This window comes from Chiloscyllium punctatum, chromosome 21 (genome assembly GCF_047496795.1).
Source record: "Chiloscyllium punctatum isolate Juve2018m chromosome 21, sChiPun1.3, whole genome shotgun sequence".
Lineage (NCBI taxonomy): Eukaryota > Metazoa > Chordata > Chondrichthyes > Orectolobiformes > Hemiscylliidae > Chiloscyllium > Chiloscyllium punctatum.
In genome coordinates, this window is record NC_092759.1 from 25,557,398 (window position 1) to 25,570,612 (window position 13,215).

The following is a 13,215-nucleotide window of genomic DNA, read 5'->3' on the forward strand; positions in this document are numbered from 1 at the left end:
GGCTAATCCACCTTAACCTGCACATCTTTGGATTGTGGAAGGAAACAAGAGCACCCAGAGGAAACCCATGCAGACACGGGGAGAACGTGCAACTCCACAGTCACCCAAGTTGGAATCGAACGTGGGTCCCTGGAGATGTGAGGCAGTGCTAACCACTCAGACACTGTGCCACTCCCAAATGAATTCAAATTTCACTGCTACAGCTGGATTCAAACTCAGGTCCCCAGAACATTATCTCAGTCTCTGGTTAATAGTCTAGTGATAATATGATGAAGTCATCATGTCCCCTCAATGTACAACGACTGATTTTCCCATTAATTGTGTTCCATTAGCCTTGTTTGACCTCCCCTAATGCACCTCTCCCCTCCCACTTCATCAGATTAATTCAATGTGTCACTTTTCTACCCATATGACTGATTCATTGACATCTTGCAGCAGTCTCCGGCCATTTTTATGACTAACTAAGCAGCAAGGTTTTGTGTTGTCTACAAATATCCCACTGGAAATAATTTTCCAGTTACAAAGGCACTATCATCATTTGCCATGTCTGGTCTCTATTTCAAATCCTGGTAGTTCTCTCTTTAAAGAATAGCACTGTCGAGCTGACTACTGATAGAATCCTAGATAGTCATGGTGTGGAAAGAGGTCAGAAGAGGTCACCACATCACTAGATTGGTCATTAAGAGTTCTAATGTTGTTGGGACATGACTTTGAAACCCAGCATGTCAGATAATGAAATTTGAATTCAGTAAAAATAAAATCGGGAATTAAAAGCTGCTTCTAATGGTGACCATGGTGTAACCACAGTCAATCATAAAAACCTATCTGGTTCACTAATGCTCTTTAGGAAAGTGAATCTGCTCATCTAGATGTGACTCCAGAACCACAGCAATATTGCTGACCCATAACTGCCCTCTGAAGTGGCCTTGCTAGCTGATCAGGACAAAAAGGATTGGTAATAAATACTGCTTCAGACCATTTGATGCTGATGTACCATGACCAACAAGAAATATTTCCAATAATGCAATAATTTTCCTGACACTCTATTCAAGTTTAATTACAATTCCAATTTGGCCCTTAGTCACTGACTTGCCAGTGGTCTTTCTCTGTCCATTCTGTCAACAAATAATTAACAAACATCTCCTGGCCTTCTTCATTGCCCTTTATAGCTATTGTTTCTCGTTAGCAGCATCATCCCGGAATAATCCCATACTATCTGTTAGTTTTGATGTTGGGTTTTAATTAAAACCGTATCCAGTACAATAACTGGCCTCAATACTTTCTTTATTTCTAAATTGTAAGCACTGATCTTACATGTTTAAGTATCTGTAGGGAAGTGAATGTTTGAATCCTTCTCCCATTGCACTCTAAGAAAGGTCTTGGGGAACCAGCACCATAATTACAAGGCTGTTTTCCTTTTTGAATACGCTGCTCAATTTTCTCTTCAACCTTCTACCTGACTTTTTATTCTTGGGATACATAATGAAAATGTATCCTGAAAATCTAAGTAGATCTATCGGACATTCTTTATTAATTGTTGGTGAAGATCCTGTCCTATTTTTCCAATGGTGCCATGAACTATCAACATCTCTCATAAAAGATAACACCTAATAGTGCAGCACTTCCTTAATTTGCCTGGATTCAAGCCACCCTGCAGGGCAAAGGGTTAGGAACATAAACAGAAATTGTTAGGAAAACTAGCGAGTTTGCAGTTTCCCCAGCAATTTTTGTTTGTTTTTGTTTCATAACTCCAGCATCTGCAAAACTTTGCTTGATCCAAGGGGTTAGGAGTTGGATAGTTTGAGGCATTTCCAATCAAGCCACTGAGGAGCACCATTGGGTACTTATTATTTTTCTCCACTGTGAAATTTTCCTGTTGATGACAAAATAATTAGCTGAAGGAACCCCCAAATCCCACAATTGTATCATTGCATTGTAAAATAAGTTGATGGTGAAGCACTGGGTCTTTAACACACTGATCACAACCTCCAAGTGTAATCTGGGCAGAAAGTAGTAGGTAGGTGCAAACTCGATGGGCTTTTCCCCTGTATGACTTGGTGCCCAAGGGTAATGAGGACAAGTTATTAAATGTTGCTATCTGGTTGCCTCTACCACAGAGTGTGTAGACTTATTATCTTGCTGACTCTCATTGTCACTTTGAGTGACCAGACGACAACAAATTATACATATCTAATCTTTGTAACCATATTAAATATCTCAAGGTCCTTCAACCCAGCTACCTCACTCATTGCCCAACCCCACTTCTCATTGCCAGAAGAAAAAGAGCAAATTACAGTAGTAGTTAAAATATTTGCCTGAATGAAAATGAGGTAGAGATACAAAAGGACCCATGTGTTGGGCAGCATTCGGGAATTTTGATATTGCTGCCTAAGTATGTTAGATCAAGACAAATGTATGTCATGTTTTGTGCAGCTGGTGCATTTCCTGGATCTGTCGGAGGTTATGGATACGAATATTCTTCAGTACAAAGAGACTTTGCTGAGACCAGTGACATGGGTTTTGTGGTGAAAGAAGTAATGACAGGAACCTTTGCATCTGTGGGTAAGGAACATATGAAATCCATGAGCCTGAGTTCTGCACATTGTATATTCTGGACTGTACTGCTTTTGAGAGCAGGTCTGATCAGAAAGATACCACGGGCCAAGGCTAGTAAATCTGAAAACACCATTCTGCTGAAAACTTGAAGATTGTAGTACTAGAGTCACAAATGTTTCTAACAGAACAGTTACCTTTTAGCCTATTATTTCTGCACTGGTCATTGAACATTCATCTACTCTAATCCCATGTTCCAGCACTTGGCATATAACCGTGTAGGTTTTTAACTCAGGTGCAAGGTTCTTTTGCTACCTTCCTTCAGTTTTCTCAATTCTGTCCCAAGGACAGTGATTAACTACAGTGTGGTCCCAGGTTCCTGCCTTGCTCAATGACCCTACATTGAGAGTAAGGCTACTCAATTTTAGAAGCCATCACTTTTGATCTCCCTACTTTTGTTATAAAATTTGTGATCTGAGAATGAAGTTAATCATAATTTCAGTTTAGGTTGGCAAGTGCAGCTGGTGGAGATAAAGTGTGTAAACAGGCCTTGGCATGGACTCAGCTATGGGCAGCAGTATTTTGCTTGAGTGCAGATGGAAAGAGGGTAGATAGAATGGTACAAAATCTCCTGTGCAAAATATTGGAAATGTCGAGTGTAGAGGTAACATGGGAAACAAGTGAATGAGGGTTTCAGCTAGAGAAAGAACTGAAACAGATCCAAAGACAGGGGATGTTATGGAACTGATTGAAGGCATACTTGGTGATGAAGTGAATATAGGGTTAGGAAATTGGCTTATGAACATTTGACACCCAATAATAAACAGCCTGGATCATCCTCAAGATAATTCTCTTGAGAGAGAGTTGGAGTCTCTCAGTGAAGAAGGTTACTTCTGAATAATACAGGACCTTGATCGACTAGGGCCAGCGAGCTGAGAAATGGCAGGTGGAGCTTAATTCAGATAAATCTAAGGTGTTGCATTTTTATAAGAGAAACTACAGCAGGACTTACACAATTAATCGTAGGGACCTAGAGAGTGTTATTGAACAGAGAGACCTAGAGATGCAGGTACATAATTCCTGGAAGGTGGCTTTAAAGGTAGCGTGGTGAAGAAGACATCTGACTGCTTACCTTCATCAGTCAAAGCATTGAGTGCAGGAGTTGTTAAAGCTGTACAAGACATTGGTATTCTGGATTAGTGGTGCTGGAAGAGCACAGCAGTTCAGGCAGCATCTGAGCAGTAAAATTGACGTTTCGGCTTTTGCCCGAAATGTCGATTTCGCTGCTCCTCGGATGCTGCCTGAACTGCTGTGCTCTTCCAGCACCACTAATCCAGAATCTGGTTTCCAGCATCTGCAGTCATTGTTTTTATCTAAGACATTGGTAGGGCCACATGTGGAGTACTGCGTACAGTCTGATTGCTCTGCGATGGGAAGGATGATATTAAATTGGAAAGGATGTGAAAAAACATTAACAAGGATGTGGCTGAGATTAGAAGCTTGTAAGAAGAGTCTGGAGAAACTGAGACTTTTTTCCCTGGACCATAGGAAGCTGAAGGTTGAGAGCATAGTTTTAAGGTGACAGGGGTAAAATTTAAAAGGGTCCTGTGTGGCAACTTTTTCACACAGAGAGTGGAGTGTATATGCCACAGGCAGTGGTGGAGACAGGTACAATGACAACATTTAAAATACATTTGGCTCGGTAGATGAATAGGAAAGGCTTAGAGGGTTCAGAACCAAATCATAATTCAGTCTAGTTCAATTTTGGAACCTTGGTTGGCATGGATGAGTTGAACTGAAGGGCCTGTTTCTGTGCTTTATGACACTGAAGCATGCAGCTTTTCCAACATTTACTGCTCATAGTTTTTGTATCGCTTGTCCAGTAATGGATGTTGAACAAGCAGCTCAACAGTTCAGAGCAGATGGGAAAGAACCTTGCATTTAACTTTGAAGGTGCGTTCTCTGCTTCAATTTAGAAACAGTTTTCAAAGAGTTTATCTTTGTTGATTCCAGCCTCCAACACTACCCTATCTGAGGCAGATTCCCAGGATAATTTGGAAAGGCTCAAGGCCCATGGAGACTCCTGGTTAGATTCTGTAGAGGAGAGAGAATTGACTGAGGAATCCATATCAAAGAAATACAAAGGTCGGACAATCTTCAGTGCTGAGCAGCTGCGGGTTCTCCAACAACGTTTCCAGCTGCAGCGATATCTCACTGCTTCCCAGCAACAAGAACTGGGAAATGCAATAGGACTGACCAGTCAGCAGGTAATGTGTACCCTCAGAGGAACCAAACTTCTCATTCTTTACATCATGTGAATATATGAATTGGCAGAAAAACAAGCTAGGTAAAAACAATGACTGCAGATGCTGGAATAAGCTGTTCAGCCCCTCAGGCCTGCCCTAGCATTTGACAAAGTCATGTTTGTCCTGCCCAACCTCTAATACCCTTTAACTGTCTTATTGGTCAAGTGCCTAGATATATCTTTCTTAAAAAAAATGATGACTCTGCCTCCACTTTCTAGAGGAGAGAGTTTCAAAGACTCAAAGAAACAATTTATTTTCACTTTGTCTTATTGGCGTCACGTTATTTTTTTCAAACTGCATTGCCTAGTGCTGGCCCCTCCACATCCTCTGTGTCCAACCTATCAAATCCCTTCAGGATCTTGTATGGTTCAATAAAATAACCTCTTGTGATTGCAAACTCTCAAGTGATAATGGACCCAGCTTGTCCCACTGTTAATCGAAAAAAGACCCCACTCCATGCCCCCATCTACCCCTTGCTCCCTACCCCATACCCTCCCCACTCACTACTACAATACCTTTCCACCACGATAATGGCATATGCAAACAGAAGCCAATGTGTGACACATTGATCAGCTTGTAAGGAACCTCCCAGTGGTTACACATCCTAGAGGGACCATTGGCCCACAATCCTCTACTCCCAATCAAGTGAACTACCTCAAATGTGGAGGTGCCAGTGTTGAACTGGGGTGGACTAAGTTAAAAATCACACAACACCAGGTTATAGTCCAACAGGTTTATTTGAAAGTACTAGTTTTCAGAGCGCTGCTCCTTCATCAGGCAACTGTTGGGGCAGGATCTTAAAACACAATTTATAACAAAAGATCACAGTGTGATCCATGCACACACCCTCTCACAGACTTATACTCTCACACTCATGCACACATTCTATCAAGCATTCACATATGCAAACATACACACTCACACTTTCTCTCTCTCGCCCTCACAAGCACACACATAAGTCTATCGGGTGAATTTGCATTTTCAGAATTGTATTTATAGTTACATTTTATTTTTGCTCAAAAAGCACACAACCTGCAGGCAGTCAATCCATATAACATTTTATAAATTCCTACTTCGGAAACAGAATCAGTCTGACTCAAGATGGAATATAGACAAACTCTAACCTCACCCCTTTAATACATTGTCTGAGCTGAGGTGTCACCTTTTTTTATATAAAATCTTAAGTTATTTTGAGAATGTGATTTACATTTTAATGAACCAAAACCTGCAACCCATTTTTAAAAATGAAAGACTTAACAACAATCTAGATTTGTTCAATATGTCGTTTTAATTGCATGACACTGTGATCTTTTGCTATAAATTCTTATGTCTTATGATCCTGCCATGCTAGATACCTGATGAAGGAGCAGGACTCTGAAAGCTAGTGCTTCCAAATAAACCTACTGGACTATAACCGCAATTTCCCCCCAGACGTGGTCGACGATAACCTCCACCGCATCTCTTCCACGTCCCGCTCCTCCGCCCTTGAGCCCCGCCCCTCCAACCGCCACCAGGATAGAACCCCACTGGTCCTCACCTACCACCCCACCAACCTCCATGTACAGCGTATCATCCTCCGTCATTTCCGCCACCTCTAAACGGACCCCACCACCAGGGATATATTTCCCTTCCCTCCCCTATCAGCGTTCCGAAAAGACCACTCCCTCCGTGACTTTTATTGGTAGAGGAATTGAGTTCCGGAGTCCTGAGGTCATGCTGCAGTTGTATAAGACTCTGGTGCGGCCGCATCTGGAATATTGTGTGCAGTTTTGGTCGCCATACTATAGGAAGGATGTGGAGGCACTGGAACGGGTGCAGAGGAAGTTTACCAGGATGTTGCCTGGTATGGTAGGAAGATCCTATGAGGAAAGGCTGAGGCACTTGGGGTTGTTTTCATTGGAGAAAAGAAGGTTTAGGGGTGACTTGATAGAGGTGTACAAGATGATTAGGGGGTTAGATAGGGTTGACAGCGAGAACCTTTTTCCATGTATGGAGTCAGCTATTACAAGGGGGCATAGCTTTAAATTAAGGGGGTAGATATAGGACTGATGTTAGAGGTAGGTTCTTCACTCAGCGAGTCGTAAGTTCATGGAATGCCCTGCCAGTAGCAGTGGTGGACTCTCCCTCTTTATGGGTATTTAAGCGGGCATTGGATAGGCATATGGAGGATAGTGGGTTAGTGTAGGTTAGGTGGGCTTTGATCGGCGCAACATCGAGGGCCGAAGGGCCTGTACTGCGCTGTATTCTTCTATGTTCTATATTCTATGTTCTATGACTCCCTCGTCAGGTCCACACCCCCCCACCAACCCAACCTCCACTCCCAGCACCTTCCCCTGCAACCGCAAGAAATGCAAAACTTGCGCCCACACCTCCCCCCTTACTTCCCTCCAAGGCCCCAAGGGATCCTTCCATATCCCCCACAAATTCACCTGCACCTCCACACACATCATTTACTGCATCCGCTGCACCCGATGTGGCCTCCTCTATATTGGGGAGACAGGCCGCCTACTTGCGGAACGTTTCAGAGAACACCTCTGGGACACCCGGATCAACCAACCAACCACCCCGTGGCTCAACACTTCAACTCCCCCTCCCACTCCACCAAGGACATGCAGGTCCTTGGACTCCTCCATCGCCAGACCATAGCAACACCATAGTTGGAGGAAGAGCGCCTCATCTTCCACCTGGGAACCGTCCAACCATAAGGGATGGACTCAGATTTCTCCAGTTTCCTCATTTCCCCTCCCCTCACCTTGTCTCAGTCAAATCCCTCGAACTCAGCACCACCTTCCTAACCCACAATCTTCTTCCTGACCTGTCCGCCCCCACCCCCACTCCGGCCTATCACCCTCACCTTAACCTCCTTCCACCTATCTCATTTCCAACACCCCTCCCCCAAGTCCCTCCTCCCTACTTTTTATCTTAGCCTGCTGGACACACTTTCCTCATTCCTGAAGAAGGGCTTATGCCCGAAACGTCGGTTCTCCTGCTCCTTGGATGCTGCCTGACCTGCTGCGCTTTTCCAGCAACACATTTTCAGCTCTGATCTCCAGCATCTGCAGTCCTCACTTTCTCCTTGAAGACTATAACCTAGTATTGTGTGATTTTTAACTTTACCTCAAATGTGATTTTTTTTTGTTAAAAAAGCATTGAGATTTTGCTGCTGATCCTAAATGTCTGTCTTGTGTGGGGGCTTCATTTAGATTTTTAAATTGTTTTTAACTATGCAGACATGTGATCACTTCATAGAAAGTTAAAGATAACTGGTAATTGGTCAGCAACGTTTTGTGTGGGAGCTGTGATGTGGAAAAGACATTACTAGATGATTCAATCCTGCAGAGAGCTGGCACAAATACAATGGACAAAATAGCTTTCATCGGGCAATTAAAGAGTCAACCACTTTGCTGTGGGTCTGGACTTGTATGTAGACTGATCATGTAAAGATTTGTATGTTTCAATCAAGTCACCTTTTAAACTCCATGTCTGCTCCACTATTGAGATCATTGCTAACCTGATAAACCTCAATTCCATTTTCCTGCATTTCCCATAACTCTTGATTCCCTTACTGATTAAAAATCTGTCTCTCAGCCTTGAATATGCTTAATAACCCAACCGTGACAGTCTATTGTCATAAAGAATCCCACAGATTTGCTACCGTCTGAGAGAAGGAATTCCTCCTCATCTCTGTTTTACATAGGCATCCTCTTACTCCGAGATTATAGACTCCTAGACTCTCTCACAACAGCAAACAGCGTTCCCACTTCCAACCTAAGAATCTTGTAAGTTCGATAAGCTTGCCTCTTGTTTTTCTAAACTCCAATTAATACAGACTACTCTACCCAACCTCTCCTTGTAAGATGGTCTCTCCATACCTGAGATCAGCCCTAGTGATCCTCCTCTGGACTATCTCCAATGCCAGCGTATCTTTTCTTAAATAAGAGGCCCAGAGCTGATCTCAGTAATCCAGGTGCATTCCAAATAGTTGCATAGTTTGGCAAAACCTCACCATTCTCTTGTGCCATTCCTTTTGAAATAAAGGCCAACATTCCATTTCAAAGAGTGTGGTGATGGGAAAGCACAGCCGGTCAGGCAGCATCCAAGAAGTAGGAGAATCGACCCTCGGGTTTGAGCCTGAAACGTCGATTCTCCTGCTCCTTGGGTGCGACCTGACCGGCTGTGCTTTCCCATCACCACACTCTTTGACTCTGATCTACACCATCTGTAGTCCTCACTTTCTCCAATGTTCCATTTGCCTTCCTTATTGCCTATTAATCTTGGATGATTCTTTTTGTGATTCATTCTTGTGATTCCAAATCCCTGTTCTTTAGGGATTTTTACAGTCTGTCTTTATTGAAATAATATTTGGCTCTTCTATTCTTCCTCCTAAAGTGCATAACCTCACATTTCTCCACATTATATTCCATTTCTGCAATCTTTCCTCATAAGAATCCACCCTCCCCATTTCACATTTTACTTCAATCAACCTTCTCTGAAGAGCCTGTAACATGTTTATATCCATACCTTTGTAAGGTGACCAGTCATGTTAGTCCAGATCGTCCACAGTACGCCAGACATAGTCTCAACAGTGCCCTCTATAGCTGGAACATACCCTCCCTATTTCTGTATTTCATCCAACTTTCAATAAATAACATTCTATTACCTTCCCTAATTCCTTGCTGGACTTCGATACTACCGTTTTGTGATTTGTGCGTGAGGATTCTCTGAGCCAAATGAATAGGAAGACTTGAGAGAGATATGGGCCAAGTGCTGGCAAATTTTCTCCCACAGTCCTAGGATGTGCAGGTTAGAAAGATTGGCCATACGAAATTGCATATATTGTCCAGGGACGTGCAAGGAAGTGGGTTAGTCACAGGGAATATGGTCGGGATGGGGATTGGGGGGGGGGCAGCGGGTGGAGAATATTAGTCACAGGGATATGGTTGGGCTGGGTGGGGGCGGGGGGTGAAGGCAAGAGGTCTGGATGAGATGCTTTTCGGAGGGTCACTGTAGACTCGATAAGTTCGAATGGCCTGTTTCCACACTATAGGGATTCTATGATTAATTCAAGGATATCTGATTGACATGGATCAAAGTGTCTTTTTCAGTGCTGTACATCTCGATGACTCTAAATGGCGTAATTCTGCCCCTGTATCTTATAGTCTTATTGCCCTCCTTTTCAATTTCTGGGATGTTACTTATATCATGTATGTTGAAGGCTGACCCAAAATATCAGTTCAATTCATTTGCTTTTCATTCCTTACTTTTCAGGTTCATTTTTTATTGGATCAAGACTCACTTTTAAATTCTTTTTTCCTTTTGTTTTAAATGGCTGTAGAAGCTGGGGTTTCCTGTCATGATACTTTGATTCAGCTTTTACAATACTCCTTTCCCTTTCCACACCAGCCTTTGAGACAATCTTTCCTTTTAAAAAAAATTGTCCAATTGTCTGACTCCCAGCCAGTTTATATTTTAACATTTTGAGTTGATCATGGATGATGGGTTATACAGTCATAGAGATGTACAGCACAGAAACAGACCCTTCAGCCCAAACCGTCCATGCTGACCAGATATCCTAATTTAATCTAGTCCCACCTGCCCATATCCCTCCAAACCCTTCCTATTCACATACCCATCCAGATGCCTCTTAAATGCTGTAACTGTACCAGCTTCCACCACATCCTCTGGCAGCTCATTCTATTCATGCACCACCCTTTGTGTAAAAAATTGCCCTTGGGTCCTTTTTAAATGTTTCCCCTCTCACGCTAAACCTGTGCCCTCTAGTGTTGGACACCCCATCCCATGGAAAAGAACATGTTTATTTACCCTATGTCCCTCATGATTGTGTAAACCTCTATAAGGGCACCCCTCAGCCTCTGACACTCCAAGGAAAGCAGCCTGAGCCTATTCAGTCTCTCCCTGTAGCTCAAGTCCTTCAACCCTGGCAACATCCTTGTAAATCTTTGTTGAACCATTTCAAGTTTCACAACATCCTTTCTATAGGAAGGAGACCAGAATTACACGCAATATTGGGTTCCTCCCATTGGCATCTTTCTTGTTTGAATGCATCTATTCTGTGTCGGAGAGTTTGGTGCTGGAAAAGCACAGCCGGTCAGGCAGTATTCGAGGGGCAGAAGGATCGACGTTTAGGGCATAAGCTCTTCATCCTCTGGCTACCACAGCCACATCTCCCTCCCCTGGCTACCACAGTCACATCTCCTTCCCCTCGCTACCACAGTCACATCTCCTTCCTCGCTACCACAGTCACATCTCTTTCCCCTCGCTACCACAGTCACATCTCCTTCCCCTCGTTACCACAGTCACATCTCCTTCCCCTCACTGCCACAGTCACATCTCCTTCCCCTCACTACCACAGTCACATCTCCTTCCCTTCATTACCACAGTCACATCTCCTTCCCCTCACTACCACAGTCACATCTCCTTCCCCTCGTTACCACAGTCACATCTCCTTCCCCTCGCTACCACAGTCACATCTCCTTCCCCTCGCTACCACAGTCACATCTCCTTCCTCGCTACCACAGTCACATCTCCCTCCCCTGGCTACCGCAATCACATAGAACATTACAGCACAGTACAGGCCTTCAGCCCTCGATGTTGCGCCACCCTGTCATACCAATCTGAAGCCCATCTAACCTACACTATTCCATGTTCGTCCATATGCTTGTCCAATGACAACTTAAATGTACTTAAAGTTGGCGAATCTACTAATGTTGCAGGCAAAGCATTCTATATCCTTACTACTCTCTGAGTAAAGAAACTTACCTCTGACATCTGTCCTATATCTATCACCCCTCAATTTAAAGCTATGCCCCATCGTGCTCGCCGTCCCCATACTTGGAAAAAGGCTCTCCCTGTCCACCCTATCTAACCCTCTGATTATCTTATATGTCTCTATTAAGTCACCTCTCAACCTTCTTCTCTCCAATGAAAACAACCTCAAGTTCCTCACCCTTTCCTCATAAGACCTTCCCTCCAGACCAGGCAACATCCTCGTAAATCTCCTCTGCACCCTTTCCAAAGCTTCCACATCCTTCTTATAATGCGGTGACCAGAACTGTACACAATACTCCAAGTGCGGCCGTACCAGAGCTTTGTACAGCTGCAGCATAACCTCCTTGTTCCGGAACTCAATCCCTCTATTAATAAAGGCCAAAACACTGTATGCCTTCTTAAACCCTGTCAACCTGGGTGGCAACTTTCAAGGATCTGTGTACCTGGACACCGAGATCTCTCTGCTCATCTACAGTATCAAGAATCTTACCATTAGCCCAGTACTCTGCAATCTGGTTACTCCGACCAAAGTGTATCACCTCACACTTGTCCACATTGAACTCCATTTGCCACCTCTCAGCCCAGCTCTGCATCCTATCTATGTCTCTCTGCAACCTACTACATCCTTCGCCACTATCCACAACTCCACCAACCTTAGTGTCATCCGTAAATTTACTAACCCACCCTTCTACGCCCTCATCCAGGTCATTTATAAAAATGATGAACAGCAGTGGACCCAACACCGACCCTTGCGGTACACCACTGGTAACCGGGCACCAGATGAACATTTCCCATAAACCACCACCCTTCTTCCTTCAGCAAGCCAATTACTGATCCAAACTGCTGTATCTCTCACAATCCCATTCCTCCGCATTTTGTACAATAGTCTATTGTGGGGAACCTTATCGAACGCCTTGCTGAAATCCATATACACCACATCAACCGGTTTACTCTCATCTACCTGTTTGGTCACCTTCTCAAAGAACTCAATAAGATTTGTGAGGCACGACCTACCCTTCACAAAACCATGCTGACTATCCCTAATCAAATTATTCTTTTCTAGATGATTATAAATCCTATCTCTTATAACCTTTTCCAACACCTGAAGTAAGACTCACTGGTCTATAATTACCAGGGTTGTCTCTACTCCCTTTCTTGAACAGGGGAACCACATTTGCTATCCTCCAGTCTTCTGGCACAATTCCTGTAGACAATGATGATTTAAAGATCAATGCCAAAGGTTTGGCAATCTCCTCCCTGGCTTCCCAGAGGATCCTAGGATAAATCCCATCCGGCCCAGGGGACATATCTATTTTCACACTCTGCAGGATTTCTAATACCTCCTCCTTGTGAATCTCAATCACACCTAGTCTAGTAGCCTGTATCTCAGTATTCTCCTCAACAACATTGTCGTTTTCTAGAGTGAATACTGTTGAAAAATATTCATTTAGTGCTTCCTCTATCTCCTCTGACTCCACACACAACTTCCCACTACTATCCTTGATTGGCCCTAATCTTACTCTCGTCATTCTTTTATTCCTTAAATACCTATAGAAAGCCTTAGAGT

General features: G+C 43.5%; 1 protein-coding gene across 1 annotated transcript in view; it reads left to right on the forward strand.

Moving 5' to 3' along the window:
• Positions 1-13,215, forward strand: part of LOC140492666 (uncharacterized) — a 34,936-nt gene that overhangs the window by 3,949 nt on the left and 17,772 nt on the right. Inside the window, exons 2-3 of the mRNA XM_072591708.1 lie at positions 2,434-2,562; positions 4,567-4,820. Of these exons, the coding sequence (XP_072447809.1) occupies positions 2,434-2,562; positions 4,567-4,820 (383 nt within the window). The remainder of the gene's footprint in view (positions 1-2,433; positions 2,563-4,566; positions 4,821-13,215) is intronic.